General features: G+C 37.7%; 1 protein-coding gene across 1 annotated transcript; it reads right to left on the reverse strand.

Annotated features, from left to right (window-relative positions):
• Positions 1-462: 462 nt before the first annotated feature.
• Positions 463-24,157, reverse strand: NGLY1 (N-glycanase 1). Its single transcript, XM_014887283.2, has 12 exons — positions 23,861-24,157; positions 22,687-22,801; positions 20,434-20,676; positions 16,896-17,055; positions 13,713-13,935; positions 12,867-12,988; positions 12,315-12,460; positions 12,023-12,133; positions 7,063-7,227; positions 5,598-5,786; positions 2,336-2,513; positions 463-1,900 (listed from the first exon to the last, which is right to left on the reverse strand). The coding sequence occupies exons 1-12, from the start codon at positions 24,103-24,105 to the stop codon at positions 1,725-1,727; spliced, it is 2,073 nt and encodes a 690-aa protein (XP_014742769.2). The 5' UTR covers positions 24,106-24,157; the 3' UTR covers positions 463-1,724.
• Positions 24,158-26,435: the final 2,278 nt, after the last annotated feature.

Raw genomic sequence — 26,435 nt, forward strand, 5'->3', positions numbered from 1 at the left:
AGTAGCTTTTTCAGCTATCAAAATACTAAGTGGAAACATTTTTGTTGATTGGTGGCACCTGAATTGTCTTCCTTTTTTCTTCCAATGTAGTATCCATATTAGCCTAAAATACTTTTCTGTTGGGTTCCCACTCAAAATCTCAGAAAAAACATTTATCTGAAATCAAATACAGTAGTTTTAAATGGAGACTGGCAAATTCACTTTCTATTAGTCAAGCACTGATAAACACCCTTCCAGTGTGCACTCCTCCGTTCCAGCATGTACAATACACTACCCTGTCGCTACGTTATTCTGTATTACAGGGGGAGACTCTTCTAATTCCCCTCATAAACTGTACATTTACATTCGGAAGTATATAATCCATCACATATTGTTCTGTCACTTCTGAGCTGCCATAAGATACTATTTTTAAGATGCCCGTGTTCACTGTGCATATGCAGTTTTCTAATAAAATCTGAGTAGTTTTATATTTGCTTAGATTTGCTGAAAGGTCAGCAAACATTTATTTCAACATAAATTATTTTTGACAAACACTTCAAATCAATACAGAGGTTGGAAAGGTCAGAAGAAGGAAGAAAAACTTTAAAAACACTGATCTTGAGAACATCATCCTTAATTCTCACTTATTTTAAAATAAAACCATAGTTTGAACTCTGCATTTTAATTTTGTAATAGAAAATCTCTTGTATAATCTAGGCATGGCCTTCCTCACATTCTGATAAAGATTATCTAATCTGAGCGTTCACTCCATGCTTTATTCATAGCACTGCAACATCCGACATCTGGATTGTATTTATTATATTGACTGAAAATAAATTTAAACATTGCATTAAATGAACAGAAAAAAATGCATATACTTTTACATCAAATTTGGGAATAGTATTTAAAGCAAGTCAAGACAATAGCTTAAAGATTTCAATCTACATGCCCATCTTTTAAAAGATTCATTAAGCAAATCTGAATTAATATCATAAAAAGTATTTGTAATGAATAACCTATTTTTTCATAGAAAAAAATATGATGTTCTTACTCAGTTTTAAGCCTCGATTTCATATTACAGGCCATGACAATTTTAGGTACGTAATGAACACTTCTTTCAAAATGAGGGTTTTTTTCCCATCAACCATCATGCTTCCAAATAGTTCTAGTATTAAACACAGGTTTAATACTTAGACATCTAATAAAGAAATTTTGAAGCAATCTTGAAACGATCTTAACTTCAGCACTTCTGGATACTACACAAAATCAAATTTAAAAAAAATGTCTAAATCCTCTAATATTGTTTAAAATACTTTTAAATCATCACAAGCATCTGTTTTAATTGGAAAACAGAATTCAAACTGTTTTTCCAAGTGGATTATAAAAACCAAAAAACCCAGCATGCCAATCACAAAACTCCAAATTAAAAAATCAATTACAATTGCTTTGTGCTTCTATGATCATGTTTTGCTTCCTAAAAATTGTTTCCCTTTCACTGCAAAGTTTAAGAAAAAGGTACTTTATGGTTCAACCCCTTAATTTTGGTGTTTGTTTTTATAGCAAAGAGGTTTTCATTGTGATGTTTACCTATTCAATACACGTGCAGTTTCAAGTTGGTTTAATGGAAGCAGTGAAACAGGAAATAAGCTGCCAGCAAGATGAAGAGGAATTGCCAACCAAATCTTCATGTTGTATCCATGGTATGTCTTCAAGGAATCCAAAGAACATTTCTGCAGTTCAGATTCTCAGAGGTCACTGAGTTTTATAATTATCTCCAAGCAATTTTCCCCACATCCTGTTAAGCTCTCTCTAAACAGCTGTGTGTGTTGCCATGCAGCTTCACCATCACCTCCATTTAGAACTGCTTCCAACATAACTTCCGTTGCTCCAGAAAAATCTGAATAGGAGCAAAGATTTTTATCTATTGGAGGAAAAGATAAATAATTCAGTAAGCCACAGCTCCAGACAGTATATAACAACAGAATACACATTAAAATGGCTAAGCTGTAATGGATCTTTATGGATCTCAGTTACAACTACTCAGATTCGTTTGCCACCAGACATAGAAGCATCTACCCTTCCTAGTAAAACACAAGTATCTTATATTCACTCTGTGTTATTGCTTGCCCTGCTCTCCTGCAGGTAGGGTTGTGTATATTGATAAAACTGAGTTTCTTATCAGCTTTAATTAAATGCACAGTATTTTCTTGACCTTGCTAAGAAACGCTGTTGGAAAAGTAAAGAATATTCATATATTGTTTTTAGTGTTTGCACAGTACTCTCTCCATATAAACTATTTATTTCCAGTTATACCTCTGCTACATGATATAATTCATTATTTAAATTCCACACTTACCTCCTATCAAAGCAATTTCTGCTGTAGGACAGCAAAGTCTCCACTGTATCCTTCCACTCTGAAATGTTTGACTGCTTGTCCTAACTGAAATGTTATCTATTTTTAGACCAACTGACTTGCACTCAAACTTCCAGCTGATGGAAGCAGAGGATGACCCTTCTTTTCGGGCTAAATAAACCTACATGGAAAGAAGACACAACCAGCATGTCAAAAACTGAGATGTGCAACATATCAAATTAAGCCTCATAACAGGAACATAAAAATCATAAGATAACACACTTTCATACTTTGTCAAGCCCCTGAACCTTTAAAACTGTAAAAATTACCTTTTTCTTCATCCAAAGTATATTCCACGGTTAGGCAATTGCACATGTTCACTCACTAGGGAACACTAAGCTGTTTCAACATCCATAGTAAAGTTCAAGCTACAAAAACACCTAAGCTTATAATTTTTTAAAGAAGGAGAATTCGAGTCTTTTTAAATGCACAGAACACTTCAGTGTTCAGTACTGTTGATGAAAAGAACTGTGAAATCAGTAGATTCTTCTTGGTGTGTCTCAGTAAAAGCAAATCATACGTGCCAGCCATTTATAAATACCATATAAACATTATTTGAACTGCTACAACTTTACATAATTTAATTTAGTCCCAATGCTGTTCTGAACTTCACCTGGCTGAACGGTTACGCTCATATATTAATATTCATTGAAGTACTATGAACCCTCTCAAGAATTTGGTCACAAGTGCCTGAGAGCTCTTTCAAGTCCAACGTCTATTATCAGCAAACCTAAACAAAAGACACTACAGATTAAAGAGTCCAAACTACCGTGATCCTTTTGGAATCCTAAATTAATGAAAATTCTGCCATGTCCAAGCTTCTGATTAATATCATACTGAGTGGACTTAGTCAGCTCTTTATTCTTCAATCTTGAATGAACAACCCAGAATAAAACGATAATAAAACACAGTGGTTTGTTTTACTAAAGATCCCACCCTAATATAGAAATGCAATTTTTAGACTATTAAACAGAATTTTAGTGGTACTATTTTCATGTTGAAGAAAGCTCAAAACCCCAAAGGTGTGAGGTCTTACACTAAGGATCACCTATGAAAATGCAATGATTTAAGCTGTTTTTATGTGAATGTAATCCTAATGTTCATTCAGGTGCTGACCTCCACATATTTTTTAAAGTATCTCAGCTGGTTCTGGCAAGAGCTTTTCCTTGATCAGATCCTACTGAACTGCTGCATTTGAGTAAGGAAGCCAAAACACTCTATTAAATACTACTTGGTTGAAATGCACTTAACAGTTCTGAAGGCTACAAAACTCTCAAACATTAGTCTGTTTCATCTTTCATTATAATATCCAAGCATTTAATCAGAAAAAAATAATTTAAAGCTTTCTTCTGTGTATTTTTGACTTTCCTCTAACTTTAAAACTTGGTCATTTTGTGTCTAGTATTATTTGAAACATGTCTGAATTCAGAGGAAAGAAAACCAACTAACCAACCAACTAATTCAAATTCTCTTCCACTGCAACAATTCTTCTGGAAAACAAGCCTTTTACAAATCCATGCATTTTAGATCTACAGGTTCTTACACTATCATTATCACCTACTGTGGTCTGCCTGTTTGAGTCCTGGATTCGAGGTTATCTCTGGATAATCTGAATTTGTGGTTTGTACTTGTTTGCATTGTGTACCATAAAACCAAGTGGTTCTTATCTGTTACTCCTGGTCTAATACTTACAGATATGTATTTTGTAGCTTTTAGATTTAAATGTCTTTCCATTCATCACATAATAAATGTTAACCAAGTATTTCTGTAAAGGTTCCGTTGGTTTTTAAGTTCTTGGACAGCTGCTGAATCAAACTCCAAAGCAGCATCTTGTACAAAAAGAACAGGTAAACCCCAAACAATCTTTCCCTCTGCAGTTATCTCCCATTATACAAAAAACACCCAATGAAAAGTAATTTTAAATTTTTATATTTTTACACACTTTCTGCAGCATGCAATTCCTGCAGAACTAACATGTCTTACCCACAAGCCTGAGAGAGACCTGAGCCGCAGCTCCTCTAATTTCTCAATACTATCATCTCTTCCTTTTGAGGTGTTACTGAATAAAAGTTTTTTGCCTGCTCTTATAGATCAGTCCCACCTTGTCTTTTCTGATTAGTAAAGCTGAGAAAAATTGTAGTTTAGTTTCAGTGCAGGGACAGCATGTTTCCTGCAAAAGTGGAGATAACTGATCATTGCAGAATTGAAAACATAATGTGCTATCAGATTTTTAGCAGATCCTGGGGAAGCAGAGAACATCTGTCCCTTACTCTTTTTGTTACTTCTTTTTTACTATTAAGTCTACCTTGTTGTGACATCTTTCACACTATTCTCCCATTTCTTTCTTTAGTCCTTCTCTTTAGTGCAGCATAGCCTCTTCAAGTTATTCCCCCACTGCATTTTGCAAGTTAGTTAAGTACAGACCCAAGAGAGAAAAATCTCAGAAATAGATACATACTTAGCTCCACTTTCATCAATGGGAAGCTAAAAGAGTATTTGGTCAGAGACCCTTCAGAATAGTCAAACGGGAGAGGAAAAAACCAGTAACATGCTCTAGTTCCTGACAAGAACGTTCAGCTCCACAGTGGTTGCTGTTGTGGGAAAAGCTGTTTGCTACTACATGATCCCTTCCCACTTCACAGGAAGCAGTTCTCTTCTTTGATTTAGAGCCTATGGCTCTTGTGCTGCTCAGTCCTGACACCTGGGACGAATTCTGGGCAGGATATACAATATTCTGGATAACTGACAGGCTTTTGTCTTCTTGCAGATGGAATTGTATTATTTAGGATGACAATTTCTTCCTTTGGCTGCATATCAAAGAGATATGATCTGCTATAAAACTATTCTTAAAAATAACAAATACTTTTTTTTTATTTCGAGAGAAATAATACTTCTCAATAAAACAGCATTTTCCCCAAAGCCTAAGAAGGAAGCTATTTTTAAAAATCTGGCAGTCTGGCAAGGATTTTCCCTACCTGCAGAGAATTCAATCATCCTTTCTGAAAGACAAGTTGAATTTATTTCTAATTTCTTGTACCATCTGGCAACCCTACTGAATCTTAACAATAGCAGTTACTAACATCAGCTAAATTCTACAGTCACCAAGAGAGGTTTTGAATCCAAACATTTGCAAGGGTTTTCTGTTTTACTGTAGTTATCATAATTTTACTGTACATTATAGGCTTTTAATAATTGCTATTCTTACCATTTTCCAATCTGTTTCCACCTTTCTCCAAATAGACTCTGCCTTCCAAACACCTGCTTCCCAGCCATTTATTTTTTCATTGTTATTGGAAATCCGTGTATAACTATCGTCTATTACATTGTAGATGAGATGGAACAATTTAGCTGTCTTCTCCTTTTCAGAGGGAATAAAAACAACTTCTTTTCTTTTCTGAAAAAGCCAGAAAATACAAGCACCTTCATTCTCCAGTGCCTAAATTCCCCCAAGACTGTGTTACTTTTAAAGTGTATGTCATGGTTTTGCAATTCAGTTTTGCTGCCAAGTGAAAAAAAAAAATGTCCTTTCTAAGAGAGGTCATGTACAAAACCATTTCTGCAGAAGAAAAGTTTTAAGCCAATTTCCTACAGTACACGTGCAACTTTTCCAGAGGGGAGAAGTAATTTCATTTTTTAAATTTTCATGTAATTTCTTTTAGAAGTAATTTTTCAACAAACTAACATGAAATAGTATCATGTAAGTAAGAAATTAGAGTTTCAGAACAGAAAATTTATATGTTGAGTACATAACTTGTACAATGAATAAGCAAATGGTTATTTTGAATAGCAAACCTGTGACTACCATATACAGGTACTTGTGTATGACAGTTTACAAACCAGCTTCAAAAAACTTTAAGGACAACTTTGTAACCTCACAGTATTACTTATTGTTTTTTAAAAAGTCATTGTTCTTACGAGTTTAGAAATGAAGTCTTCCAAACAGTAGAGAACTGCAATAAACTATTAGTTTCTCAAACTTAGACAATCCTAAAAAACTCATTGATTTCACTTAATTGTTTCTATGTAGGACAGTTAGATATTCCACATTATGGGATTGCTACAAAATTGAGGTCACACCTTTGCATCCTGACTCAAGCTAAATATTATTATGGTTCTGGGAAATTGTATCTTAGCATAGAATAAATAAAAATCAAACCTAGCTTTTGGAAACAGCAAAAAAAATTGATGTGAAAATCAAGCTTTTTATTTCAGAGATTGCTTAATTTACACAATTCTAATTGCTCTCACATTGATTTATTAACAAAAATAGTTGGTCAAAACCTACTATTGGTTAAAACCTGTAAGTAACTAATAATACAAATACAAGAATTTTTACAGTTTTCCCAATTTTTTTCAACTAACTTAAACTTTCTAGTTATGTCAAACTAACTAAATGAAAAAGTATTTTTAACCTTTAAGAACAAAACACATATTATATCAAGGAATCCCAAACATTATTAGAATCAATGGATCACTATCAATTCTCAAAAATTACTTGTGGACCTCTACTGAATTCACATGAAACTTTCACCAAATGTTTTTGCAAGATTCACTTGTTGGAAGTGAATCTGACTACCTACCATGAAGTATCATTTCTTTTTTTATAGACCATAATCACAAAGCCTTAGTTAGCTACCTCTAAGATGGTCATCAGTGCAAAAGTTAAATACCTGTGGACCAATTTCACCTCTGGCTACTCGCCAAGCCATGGAGCCTGATGTCCTTCCACCATATTCTCCGGGTTTAGGTGTTTTAGGAGAAATAAACTCAACAAGCTCCACAATAGTCCTTTCCAGGAGCTCTCTTCTTCTATTTTCTGACAAAGACTTTTGTCTCTGAAAAAAGAATACATTCATAAAAAATGGTATTTGTAATTCTGCTCTAGAGCGACACCAACAAGGAAAAATAGAATTGAAAAAAACAGATTAACATTTAAAGTCTAAACTGATTGTTAGAAACATTAATCTTATACCACACACACAAATATAAATCAGTCATAAGCACACAGTTATGTGACAGCCGTGCATTCTCTAGGAACTTGCAGGCACTATGTGAAATTCTTTTAAAATAGTGTTTGTGCTTTGTTTTTAATATATTTACTTGGACGACTAAATAATTCCACAACAGTTTTTATACCCATTCATACGTATGCTGTATCATAGTTGTTCTCAATATTATTTGGAGTAAAGAAAAGAAAGAATCATTTGTGGTCAATTTTTTCTTTTCTAACATGGAGTGACTCAGTTGGCAACAGTCTTGGTTTTGTGATTAAGCCCAAACAAAAGTATTTGAAGGAGTTATTTCACTGATTCTGCCATAAACAAACCATGACATCTCTATTTTTCAGGATGTCAGAAAACTAAGAAAAACTTAGTTCCAGAAAAATTAGTGAAAAATAAAAATAATTACATGTCTTCTTTGCCTACATGAATAAAACCATGAGCAATTTTTTGGTAAACAACTTTTAAAAGTTTTATTGAGATGTTAGTATTTTTTCTACATAATTTTCATGTCAAATATACAAATCTGGAATGTGAAGCCTTTTGTTATTTTAATTGTGGCTAAACCTACATGGGGCTGAAAAAATTAAGTTCAACATTGAGTATGTAAATTATTACATATATCATCTTTTTTTCTGCTTTGGTGATCACCCAAGGCATGCACACTCAGTCCAGTGGGACCTGAAACTTAAGGCTGAAAATCACTGGAATTATCTCAAAAGCAGTTCTGACCCCAGCAAGTTTTGCTAATAGAGATCACAAAAGAAACAGTTGAAGATTTTTTTTTGTTCCAGACAACAATGTGGAACTGTATAAAGAAAATTAGATACAAAGAAATGATGAGAAACAGCTCCAGCTGAACAAATTCCAGATGACAAATACCAGTTCTAACGCAGCAAGCAGGGAAACACATCTCTAGTCGTGTTGATGGATAACAACCAGTGGTTGCAGCAGTTTCCCATGAAACAAACAGGCCTTCCTGAGGCTAATAGTTGCCCTGATGCTTAGGATATCCCTATGCAGCACTACTGATCTTGCTCCAACTCAGAGGAAGTTTGATATGTTTTATCCTAAATTAACAACACCAATCCACAATTTCCTTTAAGCACTTTGATGTAGGGGAAACTCAGTGTCAGTGGTCATCACCACTGAAATCACTGATGCCATGCTGAGAACTGGATGCCTTTGCTGTGTAGTTTTTGTAACAACAGCCGAAAAAACCTGTATAGAGCAGTGTTTCAACATTAAAAGGCTTCAGAAAACAGACCTCTACAAGAAATAAGGAAGTTCCTCGAGTATAATGAGCACAACTATGCTAATTCTTGCAATCTCCTGCCACCCAACAGACTCTTGCATAGAAATGCAGCAGGCCCAACATGCTAAACACTCAGACTCTGCAGACATCAACACTGCCTGTTCCAGGAGAACCTGTAACTACATTTCCTACCAATGACATGGTCATCAGAAATGGATTGCAAAAACTCCATCTGCCATGGCTCAAATTTCCTGCTTATGGCTTTTTTTTTTTTTTTTGCTGGATTGTTTGGTTTTTAATTTAATTTTTGTTGTTGTTGTTTTGTTTATTTGTTTGAAGGTATTACCTGCTCAGGCCACACCTTTCTTTGGCAGACGAAGGTACTAAGAAGGAAGAGGGATGGTGAGCTGCACCTTTACAATTACTTCTGTGTCATGTGTGAGCTCCTTTACTGGTTCATCTAACATCAATGAGCATGAAATGCTTGCAATTCAACCTAAATTAATAGTTCTCCTTTTAAGAGTTGACCTGGTTATAACTATAACCATTCACAATCACTACCAAAAAACTGGAGCCTGAAGAAAAAAAAAAATAAGTTTTGCTTCTCTGTTCTACCATCCAAATTCCAATGAAAGCAGTGAAAGTTCAGGGCCCTTGCCCACTTTCTATTGGAATAGCATACAATGGAGTGAAATAGGACAGCAGGTGAAGAAAATTTGTAGTCAAAGCATGCTATATTACTACAGAATATTACCAGATGGTGGGTAATCCAGAGGCTATATACCTATTTAGGAATGCCTGGCCCAGATAAAACACACAAAGTATTTTTGAGAAGTAAAATAAGTACTGAAGAGATTAAATTATTCTTGTCTGTTATGCATTTAACACCAAGCACTCAACATCTTTTGAACTGTTGTGTGGCTTCTGCCTGGCAATGGAACAGACAGACATCAGAGAAAAAAAAGCCACAGACTTTGCTCTTTATGCAGGAAAGACAAAAAATGATCCCTCAGACTCCATTTTCATTAACACTGCAGTACAGGTGATAATGTATACTGCATGCTCGCTTCTTTAGTTGTAACTTAGAAAAACTGAGCTTAAAAGACACAGTGTTGGACCTCTGCATCAAACAGTACAAAGACTGCAATTCCTCCTACTGTGGAGCCAGTCTCTAGGAGATGATGGGAAAAGGGTAAATTAGAGGAGGCCTCTACAACAGTAATTTTCTGAATAGGCTGCTGTGAAGGAAACCATACTAGCTGGAGGCTTGCGACTGAATGGAGTAATGAAAACTTGCTCTAACACATCTTGAAAGTTCCAGAGATGAGTTACCTTTGCCCTCTGTGACTGCAGAATACAGACTGGAGAATCTTGGACACCAACTTTTAAAGTCCCCTTTTTCCCCACTGCATCGTCACCTTAGTATGAGGTTTAGGAAAGGCCTTTTAACTAGGACAAATGTAGGAAAAACACCCAGTCCTCTTAGCAATTGAATGGCAAACTGCCTCTAAGACCCTGAAATCTAATTCCTAATTCTAAGTGACAAAAAAAAATAAAGAACAAGAGCAGATACTTACAGGGATTAAATTTATTAACTTAATAAATTAAATGAATCAAACATTCTGAACAGCTACTGGACAAAAAGAAAGTATATGTAGCAGAAGGAGTGTGAGTATCATTCACTTTGTAGAGAAAGTTGCTTCTCAGAATAGGATACAATTAAAAAGACTGACAAAGGCCTTCTTATAAAATCAGAAGACAGCTTTAATAATACTGGAAAGCAGCAGGGAAAGCAATAGCACAGAGATGAAAGGGCTGGGATTTTTCACATGTAGCAAAGGAAGATAGGAAAAACACAGAAACAGTACTGGAAACACATGTATAACTTCCTTCCCTCTACTATTAGGTTTTCATATAAAGTATGACCAGAATGCCTGCTCTTTGCTTGAAAAATGCAGCTTGAGAGCTGCACAGTCCTGCAAAGAAGGTGGAAAGGAGTAAGAAACAGACTAACAGGAAGCACCATCTGTAAGAAATGCCAATGACATCTTTTCCAGAAGTTTCCTAAATTTCTGTAAGTGAAGCAGAGCATGATCCTACAGTGATATCACTGAGATGACAAGGATGTCATAGTTTCCTGATTCCATCAATACTGTCAGGGAAATTTTTCAACTTAGTAGTGCCCCATTACCGAAGTTCTTTCTGTACACACAGCTGTGGAGGTTAAGAATGTGGTGATTGGCTTCTATTGCCAGTAGCTCAAAAGAAAGGACCCCTCAGATTAGTTTCATAACCAGGAGGGGTTCAGGGCTTGGAGGGGACACCACTAAATTCCTGCAACCCTGCACAAAGAACATGCATTCCTCAACTTGAATTTCTAATCCTTTACCTCCTTTTTCTTTGCTGCTCTGGTTACTCTTCTCAGTGCTCCGCTCTGCTACGTGACTAATTTTTCATTACTGTTAAAATTACTTCAAGCCCTGGTCACAAAATATTAGTCCAGCTCAATTCTTCACAGTCATAATGTATGGCTATAACTCTCAAGCCAGCAGGCCTCAAAAAAGGCATAATCTGTTAATTAAATCATCAGCTGTATAACAGCACTGGAACTAAAGTTTCCATGCATGGGAATTATCCCTGTAAGGAAGGGAAGACAAAATGGAAACCTCAAAGTGATTCAAGGTTTTATGCTATTATAATATATTGAATCACGTTCATGGTATCCCAAGTAGGGAGAGGAAAAAGCTTAGCAGAGAGGTTCTGCAAACCATGACATGCAGGTGCAAATGGCTCCATGTATTTTGGGGATGTTAAGCATGAACAGTGTAAATACATGTGGCTCTGAGTCAAAGCTCTAGTGATGGTATCAACACCTTTTGCAACTCTTGGAAACAGCCTGTGAATCATTCTTCTCATTTCCTAGAGCTTGTAAAACGTCACTGAAAGCAAATTAAACCTGCACTTCTTGTAACTGTAAATGCTATTGTTTTCAAGTTATAGCAGCACTGATGTGGAAAACGTTCAGTCACCCTGAAGGAGTCCACATAGTAACTAAGGAATTGCAGTTTACTCCCAGCAAGTACGAGTCTGTTCAAAGTCCCTAAGAAAAATAATATATATACACACAACTGTGTATGTAAGAGATAATGTGATAATCCTCTTACATACCATTATTTATCTTATTTCCTATAAGTTCAGCACTGCGACTGATTCCTATTTCTTCAGGGTAAAATGGGTAATTAATAGCATTTTTTATATCCATAGTGCATGGATATTCCTATGAGGTTACCAAATGCATTCCTTTGTTTGAGGACTCCACATTCTGCAGATACTTGTGTTTCACTCTCAGAAAGCCACGGAAGAAAAGTTACATACCGTTCTATTTAGTGCATTAATACTCTCTCGCAGTGTAGCTTCGCTGAGTGCCGTCCTTCTAGAGAGTACTTCTTCATGTTTACAGCTGTATCTCCAGGTGACATCAACAACCTCAAGGACAAGTGGAAGAAAATAAAGCAATCAGAAAATGAAGCAAGATATGTGGAAATTTAAGAGTCTAGTTAGTGAAAGTATGCTTTTCTACAGTAATTCTGAAAACCACATTAAGGTGGAATACATTGCACACTTGCTTCAGGGCAAGTTTGTTTATTATTAGCATCACTACTCCTACCTCATCTTTGGAGAATGCAATTATGTAGGACAGCTTCTTTCCCCAGCCAGTTTCATAGAGAAGAGGCTTATCACAGACATTTTCACAAGGATCACAGTGAAGCCATCTTTTCTGAGATGAAGAATATACTTCAGTCCACACATGATCTGTGTAACAAAGGCCAAGAATAAACGGTGACTTACAGAGTCTCTATTCTAATCTTGCAGAATATTGTAACTTTTTCCAAGTTATTAAATGTAGGAAATGGTGAAAGAACATGTTTTCTGTTCATCTACATTTAGAAACATTACCAAAGTTTCCCCAGCTGTGATCACAGTCTCTTACATTCAGCTAAAGATTGTATCATTCTGAAGTCAGTCATCTGACCTTACTTGCACAGCTGTATTTCATCTCATCAGGCAAGACACGAAATTAAATGTATATTGTCTTTTTTAGCAGACTGCACAACTGCATGCATCGTTTGATGGCTAACACGATCTGAGAGGCATAAAATACATAACATCCTTTTGCACAGGCTTGTATTAATGTAACAATAGTCCAGAATGCTGATACCTGTAGTGTCCCAGACATATCTTGCTTCAAACCCTACAGCTCTGCAGCACAGGGTAAAACAGTTGGCCCACTCGCCACAGCGTCCACGTCTGGTTTCCAGAAGCTTTTCAGGGTTGTTATACCTACAGGAGAAAAACAACACAAAACAAGAACAACTGAAAATACATCTCAGCTCCCAGAAATCTTTACATCATGTTCTGATGATCTGAACAGACTTCAGTACCGATCGATCTGCAGAAGATAATGGAAAAAATTGCTGTACTGCACAAAAAACATCTGAGCAGAATGCTACCTCAACTCACATGACTCCATCATATGTTTATAGCAGCACTGAAATGAATCTGGTTAAGTGTTCAAAACTGATTTAAACATCTTAAAATATGACTTTTGTATGCTGGTCCTTTAAACAGTTAGCAAAAGGTCTAAATGTCACAAAAGTATAAATAAATTGTGTATTTGCTCTTCTGCTATAGACTCAGCAAAAGATGTACATTACACTGTGATTTCCTACGGAGGTTAAGTTTTCCCTGCAATAAAAAACACAACCTACATATGGTTGCCAATATTAGCAAATTTTATTTAGAAGCTGTAGTTCATCAAATTAACATTGAAAAACCCCCAACCAAGCCAGACAAGCATTCAGAACAAGTCCACATAAGAGGAAGCACATCTTGTTTTTAAAAATCTCTGATCTTGTAGAGAAATCGCTGGTTCATCAAACGTTTTATCATGTTACTTAAAACAGCTTCTCTACTCTCTGAACTAACTTCTCACTGGTTCACAAAATGCACAAATGCAAAGCTGTTTCTTGAAAGAAAAAAAGATGGCAAGTCTCTGTATGCTCACCTTGGGAATCTGTTAGAGAGCTGACACTGGTTGCAGTAATGGTTTTCCACTCGCCTGGCATCCCACCTTAGATCGTCATCAGTAGGCAAGAGGTAGTCACTTTTAGGCTCTGTCTGCCCACCACATCTGCTGCAAGGAAGACTATTTACCCAATGAAAAAAGGAAGTCTTAAACCAGTCCAAAAGCTCCAACAATAAGAAGTCCTCTTCATTCACATGTGCACCTGTAAAATTTATACAACACACATTTAGTTCAAAAGGAAAAGTAATTTAGCTGAACTTGATAGTGCAAATCAGCATCTCTGGGCCTTTATATATTTTTATGTACTTTTAAATACAAAAACCGTATTAAAAAGCTTCATATATTACTTAAACACATACAAAAAAAAAAAAAAGAAAATATAAATTTTCAAGACTAAGTTCAAACTTAAAAACAAAAAACTGCAGTCCTAAATACTACAGGCTAGAATGAGAGTAAGAAATTGCTCAGAAAAACGAGTCAGATTTACATTTCAGCCTGGTGAAGCTCTTGATGCCCTTCATACTCTTCCAGGACTTTGGAACAGAGTTAATTTTTTTTCTGCTCCAAAGTATTTTCCTATTCTCAGCTATTAAACTAGGAGTAACAATTGCTTTGATTTCAAAATCTCAAAGAACCAGACACTGGCAGCAATCTAAACAACCAAGTGTATAGGCTTTCTATAAACAGACTTTCTACAAACACAGCTTAATTATTATAGAAAATATGTATATACCATGCAAACACGTTGAGTTTGTTCTAACACGTTGTTTGCTTGTTTGAGTTAGTTTCAGTAAATAAAGACTTTTCTCAGCTTACCCAAGGTAGACATTGGATGTCATCTGTTTTCTACTCTAACTGATTTCACCACACCAGACTCCTCTGGCCCATTTTCCTGCTTACAAGAGGTGTTAGAATCTATTCACATACTCTCACTGTTCTGACACCTGGAAATAGCCCCATTTTACCTAAAAAACAAATCTAAAAATCCAGATTTTCAAGAGAGATACATTCCTTTAAACTCCATAGAATCTTTAAATGCACATCCTGTTACAATGTCCAGAGTATCAAATACACTTCCTTCTTCACACAAATATTCAAGTAATTCTTCCTAGTAACTTTATCATCTAGGCCACACATAGGTATTACTGCCTGCTCATTTTTATGCACTACAGCTTTATTCTAGTCACATAGCAGACAGGTTTGACTAATGAATATTAACATACAAAATAAATTTGTAAAAATGCTGCCTAAAGGAAATTGAAGACAGTTGCACTAAAAATTTATGCACTTGCTCCTTTTTCAGGAGGGTGAAAAAAACCCCAAGATCAGTGTTTAAGCTCATTTCACATCTTGCTTTGAAGCTGTAGCCATCTTTGGTACAAAAGACTCCTACAGAGGACATAACACTATTAAACACACATTGCCAAGATCATGAAGTGCATGGGAAGAGATCATCTGTTTATCAAAGCAAGAACACCTGACTTCTAATTATAGCAAAATTTCCATTTTTACTCATTTATGTGAAAAACCTTTGTGTTGGACCTCTCAGAGAAAGGCTTACTGCTTACAAAATGGATATGCTTGTATATTCGAACTTTTTGCTAAAAGCTGAATGAGAAGATTTCAAGCACAGGCCATACTCTCTTTTCCTAGATAACAACATTCAAACTAGAATCTGTGAAAATATGACTGCTATGCTATAAACATTCTTCCCTTGATTTGAAAAATAAATCCCTTATTAAAACATCACATGGAAAAATGACAAATGTGATTTATTTGAACAGAAAACAGTTGGCTGTGATACACAGCTATTTTTGACTTTTCAGTCCATCTTTCTAATGAAATGTGGGCAAAGGGAAATAATAAAATCAAAGCTATACTTCTCATCAAAGAACTATTACCTTCCTAGTATTGTCTTTATGAGCCAAAAAAGCTTATTATGTGTTGCAAGGCCTACCCAAAAACAAGCGTCCCCTAGCACTAAGTATTTATTCCCAGAGGTGGCACTCTTAATGCAGCAGGACAGAAACCAAAGAAGCTGAAAGCCAATTACCCAAACATCTCATATACAGTCCATTCCAAACTCAACGTTTCTAGAAAACTCTTGAGAAATGTTTCAAAACAGTGGAATTCCATTCCTTCCCCTTTATTTGTACCTAAATTAAGGTCTGGAAGCCATTTTGACTAAATCAGCCTGATGTTTTGGGAGGAAGCACCCAGAACACTATCCTCCCCCTTCCTTCCCCTTTTTAAACAATGTGCACAGTAGTATTAGAACAGAGTCTAAGAGGCAGGCCTGTTCTTTATTTTTTCCTTTATAAAGAAATTTAATAGCTGTAATTTATTACTGTTAAGTGTCTTTTCCCCATTGTATTGTCCCATGCTGCTGAATGAGAATGCTTTGTACTTGTTCTCATGGTTTCTTACTTCCCTTACTTTTTTTGTTTAAATATGGTCTTGGAATTGTATTTTTTAAAATATTTATCCTATAGAAGTAACATTTCACTATACCACTGAAAGAAATCTAAAACCATCACCTGAAAATAGAAATATGTCGTTTTAACTGACAAAAACTTCATATATTCAAAACAAATTCATGTTTATGAAGAAAATATAAATTTTAGACATTGATACCACAAGTATTTATGCCTACATTTCATATCTAGCTCCACGAGGAATAGGGAATAACCCTATTCATTTAAGCATTAGCAAGGAAAGGGATAATTTGTATCAGTTTGCATCTTGGAAAAATCTCATTCAAAATCTCACCAATATCACTTTTAAAAAGAGAAGCAGAATTAACTGTACAGGAAAATTGCACTCTGATAATTTCACAACAATGACTACTTGAACAAGAAGCTCTCCTCCTCCTGCTGTAGCTATTTCACTTGAAATTCAAGGAATGCAACATTTATTTCTCCAGAATTTTTTTATACTAGTTCAGAAACTGAGTCTAAAATTTCTACATAAAAGCAGCAAAAGACGGATGACAGAAGTAAAATGAAAATAAGAGAAGAAAGTAGTAAATTAGGAAGAAGGCAATTCCAGTTTAGAAACAGCATTTGGAACCTGCAAACATATGATCAAACACACACTGACAATGTATGGTATGTACGAAAGAACATTTCTACTTTCATATACACTTTAACTTGGTAGCATTACCTTTGTCCAGTCTTGTAGCTTGTGCTAGCTTTTTCTGAGCCTTGCTTTTCAATTCCTGGAGGGGAATTGCAGCTAGTGCTTTCTGCTGAATAGAAGGACTCTCATACATCAATACAACATCCTCAAATTTGGTATGAAGTGTTTTCAAGATATTTGCAGCCTGCAAAAGGATTTTCAGTCACAAGATGATTTATGAACATTCACCTTCAGGCTGAATAACCAGGCTTTACTAGTTTAGTTTAAGTCAGTCATAATTCTATGTTCATATTTACATTATATACTTATTTACAGGTGAAATGTTTATCTGCAAAGATATCAACAAAAACTGAAGACACCACTACTCAAACTATAAAGCCAGTCTTGTCATCTCTGAGCAGTCTGAATGGTGTCTTGAGTGAAAAGTCTACTAACTTAGGGAGAAAACTGTTTTTAAAGACACTTCTGATGGGAAAGTTTTTGACTTCTCCTCCCCACCTAATTCCCCATACCTTTCTTTTGGACACCTTTTACCCAAAATCCACAAAAAGACATGTAATCACTTTCATCTTCTGGACACTGCTACACTGGTTTGTAGAACTATATTATTGATGAATTCTGCTTATTATTTCTTGTTCATGAATGTTGCTTGTCTGTTTCTACTTCATTCTTTTACAGATCAACTCTGGGAGAGGTTTGTATGGACAGCCCATTGACCATTCAGTTTGTTTCAGTAGCAACTGGATATAAGAACTAGGTTTCTTCAGTCACTTATCCTAAGCGTCACCTAGTGACATGTTGGACCCAATAAGGTACACACATAGATACTAAAACTAACAGCTGAAGTTAATGAAGTTGGTAGCTGAGCAAACTACTTGTTCCCATTTAAAGGGAACAATACTGAAAGTGAAATAGGATTTAGAAAGTAAGAGTCTGGCATATTTTGGGGGGAAGCCTGGGCACTGCTAAATTACCTTTTCTCTATTGCTACATGATATTTCAGCCTTTAGCCTTGTTAACTACCATATCAATTTAATCAAAAGCGCAATGCTTTCCTGGGAGGCTGGCAGCAAATGCAATATAATACAGCCAGGTGTGAGAATTCTTCAGAAGATAACTTCTTTTAAAGGAGCACTTAAATTGCAAGTGATTGCTTTGATGCTGTTACAGTACTGCAGGATCAGTCCTTAATTTTCAAAACTGCTAAAACACAACAAAGCTGGTTTTGCTTTTCCTGGAGCTCATCAGCTATAGGTAACTGGTTTAACATCATCAACTCCATTGTGTCCAGATCCACTTTAATGCAAGTTGAAAGAAAGAAATAATGGACATTATTAATAAAAATAATGATACTGCCAAAGGCCTAAAGACCTTCATGGTGGTCAGCTCCCTGAAAGGGATATTGCTTATCACAGCAGGAAGTCTCCCAGATTCTTCGACAACTCACATTTCTGAGGCAAAATCATCAGTGTTACAGTAGTGCTTAATCTGCTTCATGAAAGCCACTGTATGACATGTTACACAAACATTTAATCTTAGAAGCGAGGTGAACCTGGCTGCAGTTCTAAGTTTGGATACACCTTTCCTCCTGTAATCACTATGCCATCCAGTAAGGGATCAGAATCCATGCACCAGAATTAACAACTAGCTACAGCTCCCCTTTTCCTAAGTCTCAAGAATGTTTAACAAGAAATGCAGAAGAAAACAATGAGGCAAATTAATAGTGGGCTAGGGTCCCTGTGCATTTAGGAATATTCCTCTGTTGTTTCAAGTAAGCTGCTTTTCCCTGCACTTAGCAGTCCTCCCATGAATGACAGGTGAAACACACAGGCAAGAAAAAAATGCTTGCACTACAGAAACAACTCTAAATCTCTCTGACATCTGTCAGCAGTGCATACAACAATAATACAACTATAACTCTGCAGCGTGCACACTGGAAAACAAACCCCCCACTGCTGTGCAAGCAAAACGGCCAAGTCACTGCCAGACTTCCTTCCAATCAATTCAGACTATAAAGACTCAGAGACCCATCAGTATAGTTCCCTGTAGAGATCAGCTAAATACAGCATTCTAAAAGAGTGCCAACATTGCATTACCAATGCCTCTAAATAGTAGTAAGCTTGGTCCCACCAACCAGGCATGGAAGCATAGAAATGAATAGTTTCAGAGAAATGAATGCACAACTCTAATGACTAGTGTATGTTGGGACAGAAAAACGAAATGGGAGGGCTTTGCCTCAGAATACATTGTGTCAACACTGTGCAACATTGTTGTCATTGTAGGATCAACTTTTAAAGCTGCCCGTACTAAGCAGTACCGCAGCAGCAAATCACTCTACAGGCTTCATAATCACTGCCAACCAGCTTTGCAGAAGTGGCTGAAACAGTAAAAATCTAGAAGCAGGCCAAAAAACCAAACCAGAAACCCCCAAACAAAGTAAAACAAATCCAGTCAGTATATTTTAGAGGCAACTACTACCATGCTAACACAATTAGATTAAATGTCTCAATACAATATACCTTTCCCAAAGGCCTTTTGGAGGAGGATAAGTCACTTTAGTGCTCTCTATCCCCAAAAGCCATCGCTTCAAACAATGCTTTGCCATTCCCATTCACTGACTTGGGTAGGTATTGGGAAGAAACAGTACATCATAGTTCATATCCAACAATATACTGATAATATCACATAAAACACACACAAATTGTGTTTAAGGATGCATGAGAAGCGAGCTTTTGGAAGGATTCATCTTACACCAGCTTTGAGACCAAAGTGACACTGGTTCTAGGAGTAAAAACTCTTCAAAAAGTTAAAAACAAAGCATCCTTAAAAGCTTCTCTGAATAGGTGTAACTTAATTTTTCAAAGTTGTATGAGGTGCTGAGTCTTCTCCCATCAGGGAAGTTAACATGAGATGAAAGGACTATCTTGATCAGGAACTTCACCTCAGCCTCTTGGACAAGTGAAACTTAGCCTAAATAGTTATAATTTTGTCCTTGTCTGGCTAAATTTCTGTTTTTAATGACAGGCAAGTGTGAAAAAAGAAAGCCCTCTTCACAGGCTATACACAGCGACTATAACGCCTGAAGCAAGACATCAACAATTATAAGCATTACAGTTATGCTTCTGTTCTTCTACTGGCTCTTAAACACCAAATATAATCCTAGTCAGCTTCCCATTCTTCCCCTTGTTCCCCATCTTGCTGTTCCTTTTCAATACATATCAGCTTTTGTTTCTTGACACTCTGATCAATAGAATATTCATGGACATCTTCAACAAAATTTCTTGCTAATATTCTGTTTATGGCATGTTTCATGCTTAAGTTGTATATAAACCGAAGAAAACACTCAAAAACCTTCAGAAACCACTGGGGGGAAAAAAAAAGTCTAGTCCAACCTCCTTAAAGCAAGATTAGCTATATGGTCAGACCAAGCTGCCCTAGGCGTAACAGCGTGCTTATTTGGAGAGTACTCATTTTCTCTGAGCAACCTGTCCTAACAGTTAACTCTACGTCAATCTTTATATGCAAGACTATGGAGTTTATGAAGTTTGCAGGTTATAATTACCATTTCAAAAGATTGCTCAAGTGTTGTTTCTAGTTGCTGACGGGTAGGGGCAAGAACAGAGTCAACAGGTCTCGAAGGCCGTTGTGCAGCTGTCTGAGTGCTGCTGACAGTTTCAGAGGATGTTGATCTGTGGATTTGGTTTGACTCATTCAGTCTGCTACTCCTCTCTCCAGCAATTAAGTCTCTGATTTTACGTAGTTGCTCAATTGAAGCTTCCTTAGGGAAAACCAGGTGAGTTTCTCCCTGAAATTTAGACAAATGAATTCAGAAGTTAATATAAGTTGAAGCTGGTCAATGATCTGTAGCTATAGCTAGAGAGTTTACTGGAAGTTAGCATCCTAAGGCTTGGCAGGATTCAGCTTTTTAGATTAGGTCCCTTACAGTAGAAGCTTGAAGCCTCTCGCAGCTTCAGAAGCCTACCAGATAAAGAACCCAGAGTCAATCTAGAGAAATATCTCATAACAGCATGCTTTTGTTAGTAACTGACTTTGCAGAGCCATTCGTGGGCTGTGTAGTTATGGTTTGGCACAGAAAGCGGCAACAACAGAAATGAACAATTAATGCTCAGTTCTCATAGTACAGCAGTGAAATCCTAGGCTACACAGGAACGCATCCAATGTTGAGGGAAGAAGCCCCTAGAACGGCACCTGCTGGAAATTCTCTTACATACTGGAATCTTTTATGTTGAAGTTTTAAGCTTTCAGATAGGCAATATTACTCTTATTAAAACTGGTACCTGGGTTGATTTCTGGGTTTTATTTTGGACTGCAACGTGGTTAGTGGTAGCATAACAAGAGATCAGTAATTATGACAGAATCAAATATCTGTGTACTTAAAATAAAGAAACAGGTTAGTAAAAAATTAATAACCTGAAGCATTCATCCTTTAACAGTTTCAGTTTCTACCACTGCAGCACTTCTATTTATTCAGCTAATTTGTTTACCTACAGTTACTTGAGGTCACATATCACTCCAGATGGAGACTTCCTATTAACACTTAAAATCACCACAAAACTAAATAGAATGTATCAGTCCATTATCAAGCAGAAACAAAAGAAGGAACAGTATTAGCCATGAAGAGAAGTTTGTGAGCTCCAGCTTTGACTGACACAATACCAGTAAGACTGAGCCAACACACCTTCAGAGACCTGCCTGAGTGCTCCTCTAGCTACACTGCCCACCTCCTGGCTAAAATACACCATTAAAAGTCTCCTGAGCACCAGCATGAGACTAAATCCATAGACCGTTTTTTCCTCAGCATACTTTTTCTTTTAATTAAAAAATTACAGTAATTAACTTTACCCAGAGAGAAGGCAGAGGTTCCATGACAGCTGGACCTAAGTAATATAACGTACATACCCATACAGAAGTGTGGCATCAAAGAGAAATTAAAGCAAAGCAAGTGCTCTGCACCATTAAACAAGAGCTGGGTTTTCAGATCAGCTTTCCAGTAATTACAAAAATTCTAAAAAATCTGCTTCTAGTTTAACAAGCTTTGGCAGTTTAAGCCCCACCAAGAGAGGAGCCAGTTCAGAACACAAAGCAATCTTTGACATACATGATTCTGACTGCAACAGAATCAAGATTCACTCAACACTATTTTAGGATAACATTTCATAACTTTTAAAAATGGGTTTTGAGGGACTCACCCTCCTACTACTACTGGAACAGTCAGTCTATTGCCCTTCACTGCTGTCATGACAACACCAATACTTGTGCAGCTGCACTATGAATTGGCGGAAAACAGTTCTGGTTTTGTTTTGGAAGATTAAAATTTAATCAGATCAGCTTCCCTTATCTAAATCACTACAGGGCCCTACTGATGGTAGGAACATGAAGAAGAGTGGGGATTTTTTAAATTATTTTTCTCTCTATAAAATAGCAGTTTCAACACTTATTTATAATGTCTGATGTTCACCTAACAGCAAATTGTTACAAAAAGAAGGGGTTTCCACCCTGCTTCCCACCACTTCCTTTGTGCCAGCATGGACATGTATCCAGCCATTCAGTAAATCAGCAGTATGTCTGAGCAGAAAAGAAGAAAAAAAAAATTTGTTATGCATTAGGTTAGCTCACTGTTTTTCTGAAGCAGCCACATCTAAATTCTCTTCTGTTTAGCTACAGATATTTGCAGACAACCGACTGAAAGAAAATACCAACTGCCCTAAAATCTAGACAAGCAGAAAAAAATTCCAATTTTAAATTTTACTATGTAAACTGATGAAGACAGCTAAAATTACTACATTATACTCACCTCTTGAAACCCCATCTCAAATAAACATTCAACTGCTCCTCTGACGGGCAACAGCCTTGTGGAAAATGCTGGATTTCCAATCCGAATTAATCTGTATTTTTCCTCATAGGGATTCCTGAACAAATTGAAAGTTGTAATTATATTTGCAAAATAAGTAAACACTTAAAAGCTGGGTAACTGCATTATGAAAGATTTTCTTTAAAGCTGAGTTTCATTTACATCACTTAAGCGAAACCTACATAAAACTTTGACTTTATGAATGTCTTCGTGTACTTAACTCTGAGAGTTACCATCCGGTGCTGAAGTTTAGCTTGCAACTTATGTTCGTGAATTCCCGTTTAGTAGTCATATCCAGTAGGGCTAAGTCTGTAGCGACACTTAGAGACAACTTCACATCCTCCTATACCTGGTGCATTCTAATTGAACCGGTCAGGTTACTCCTGGATGGCTTTAGTCCCACCAAGGAAGCTGTGCTACACTGCCTGGTACGTGAGTGAAACGTCTGTGGTCTGTGTTCTACCTCTCAGTTCCCCTTTCAACTCTTTTGCTCTCGCCTCTTTCTTTAAAAGACGCCAGCCCGGGACTCGCTATTCTCTGTCACACAGCAGCTTTCACGAGCGGTAGAGGAGCCAGATCTAGCCAGGGAGGGGCAGCCCATACACCTCGAGCTGCTGGAAGACACCAAGGTCAATCACACCTACTGGCGTGTGTGTGCACCCTACAGAGCCACCTCGCAGAAATCCAGATATAATTAACTCCCGGTAACAACCTTGCAAGTCAGGAGCAAAGGACGAGCGAAAAATAGAGTAAACAGTAAAATCAAGTTAAAATTAAGTTTAAATCAAGTTAAACTACTTGCTGTGCATCCACTTGTTTTTAGGTAGTTTAATACCCGCCTAAGGTGGAGAATGAGAAATAAAGCATCATTTTGTGGCTAATACACAAACTCCGAAACTTTCAAAACAAACCAACCAGCAATAAATAAAGAAACAGAAATCCAGAGCACTACACCTCTAGGTAAGGAACATTACTTTTAAAACAACGATAAATCCACGCGAGACGCTCCTGAGCTCCGGTATTACACAACAAGAACGAAAGAGCCGCGCGGAGCCGGGGAGCGGCCGGCGGGACCCTGCGGCACCGCCCGCGGACCGAGGGCGGAAACCCCGCTCACCGGAGGATGTTGTCAGCGTAAGTGAGGAGCAGCCGCGAGGCCTCCAGGAAGATCTCCTGCCTGTTCTGGCACAGCTCGCTCACGGCGGGAGAGCCCGGCGAAGACGAGAGCCCCAGGGCGGCCGCCATGGCTGCCCACCCCTCGCACCTCGCCGCCCGCCTCCACCGCTGCGCCACGCGCATGCGCCGTGCGAGCACCGAGGTCACCGCCCTCAGCCGGGCAGCACCGCCCGCCGCTGGGCGCATGCGCAGTAGGAGTGGTGAGGTCACCGCCGGCAGCCCCCTCGCCCGCAGACGGCGCACTGCGGGTTGGAGGGGGGGGCCTTAAAGGGCCCGCGCGGGTTTAATCCTGACCCCGCACGCCCCCGGGGCAGCGGGACCTCCCGGTCACACCGGGCTTCGGTGTCCCACAGCAGCTTCTTTCACCCGGTGTGCAAGGCGCCAAACCACACGCAGGGTCGAGATATTTATTTATAGATCTGCGCGGAAAGGGGTGCACAAGGCCAGCACGATGACTACCAAAATGTATCACTAGTTACACATTCGAGCAAGAAAAGACATTAATGTTCATTGGACACAAGTTACACAGCTCTCGTAACATGCTATCGTCTATTGGTTAAATGATTCCCTTACTTCTTATGCTGATTAGTCCACATCCAGTGGAATAATCAAATTCCCCCTGCCAGAACTACCTGTTATCCAGTCAGCTGATCCCAGCACAGGTGCTGAGTTGGCTTTCCTAGTTTCTTCCTTAGCTTGGGAGTTCTGCCAAATGTCCTCGTGTCCAATAAATTCTGCATTTTTTGTGCCCACTCTCAGTGGTACATCCTTCTTCCCAGACTTTGTAAACCTCCACCTCTTCGAGGTGTGGTCCCATTGGAACACGTGGAGCCCTCAAAAAGCAATTCTGTCAACAAGCAATTTGTCTTTCTAACACCTGGACATAACTTGATAACTTAATAACAGAGCTTGATTAAATCTCCTTTCTGGTTGATTTAGCTTGAAAGAATACAAAGATCAAAGAACATAATTTCTTAAGAAAATATTTACCTATTCCATATTTTGCAACATCAGGAGCCCCTTGGCAGGCAGTAACGTCATAAAGGATATAAATCCCATTTTGTACTGCCCTGGTTTGACGGTACTGAGGGTGCCACACCTTCAGGCTCACCTGGGTTGCCTGAGCAGGAATATCACTGCAGGGACATCTGCCCTGCAATACCCAAAATCCATCCCAAAGAGGCAAAAAACTCCTGGTCTTCTTCTTCTTCTTCTAGACGTCTGGTTTGCGTTGCTACTGAAAGAACTGTGGTGAAGAACCTTGGACACAAAGGCCTGTGGAGATTTGCTTTATTAGGAATGCAGATTTAAAGAGTTCCAAGCAAGAGAGATCTTTAAAATTCAAGATGCCTTCTAATTTTGAAGGTGATACTACACTATGGCTCTGCTGCCTCCTTTTGAGAGGTCACTGCTCAGCTTCTATGACTTTTTAACATAGTGGTACACATCCCTCACAAAAGCTGAGATTTAACACAGGGCAGTTCATTTTGCTGAGAATACATTTATTATTCCTACTAGCATAGTTAAAAAGTTAATATTTCAGCCCTCAGGATCATGGAACTGGTACCAAAGTAATAACATTTTAATTTAAGATGATGCCATGTTCCTTGGCTGCTACTTCAGCTTTTAATTTCCTTTCCATGTGTTTCATGTAGGCATGTGACTATCAGCGTTGACTGCCTTAGGAAAGATAAACTATATTGCTATACATGTATGCATATAAATACGTAATCTCAGTATGGCATTTGTAAACAATGCTTTGGAAGCACTCATAGGCAAGCAGCATGAAAAATCTAGAAAACCAAGTGCCAACTTCCAACAAATTGCTAACACATTGAATGCCACATTAAAGGATTTTTATTTCTAACTTAAAAATAGACTCTTCATTTTAAAAAAGGCACACTTTAAAAAAATAAATATTGCATTGATCTCATTTTTTTCTTTTTCCTGCAGTGCTTGCCTCAATACTGTGTTACAGTTTGTATTTTTAAGTAACTGTATTTACAGCTAATAAATATTATTGTGTTGTGTGGGAGTAAATTTATTTCAGGTTTCTTACTGTTATATACTAGAATTATATAAAGGTATCACCTAACAAGTAAACTCACAATGCTCACAATATAATTACTTCATGTCTCTGTTGATGAGACTTTGACAAACATTTTATGCTCTGCCATGGTTGTCTGTTCTGTCCGGGATAAGATCTTGCCTATTACTCCACCGGAGCGTTTACTTGAAGGCTTTTGGGTTCGGGGTTTTTGGGCATTTTTTACTCCTCCTTTCCGTGATTGAAACACGTGGCTTGGGAAGGAAATAATTTTTTCGCCTTTTCCCGGTCTCGGGACTATTCACACCATCACGCTGCCCGCCCGCCCACAGCGGCACCCGCGGGGCGGGGCCAGGCGGGAGGAAGCGCCGTGCGCACCAGCACACCTCCTTCTTCTCCCCCGCGCCTGCAGAGTGGTGCGGCCTCGCCCCGTCGGAACGGGAGAGGCAGGCAGAGCGAACCATCGCGG

Source organism: Sturnus vulgaris, chromosome 1 (genome assembly GCF_052056855.1).
Source record: "Sturnus vulgaris isolate bStuVul1 chromosome 1, bStuVul1.hap1, whole genome shotgun sequence".
Taxonomy (NCBI): domain Eukaryota; kingdom Metazoa; phylum Chordata; class Aves; order Passeriformes; family Sturnidae; genus Sturnus; species Sturnus vulgaris.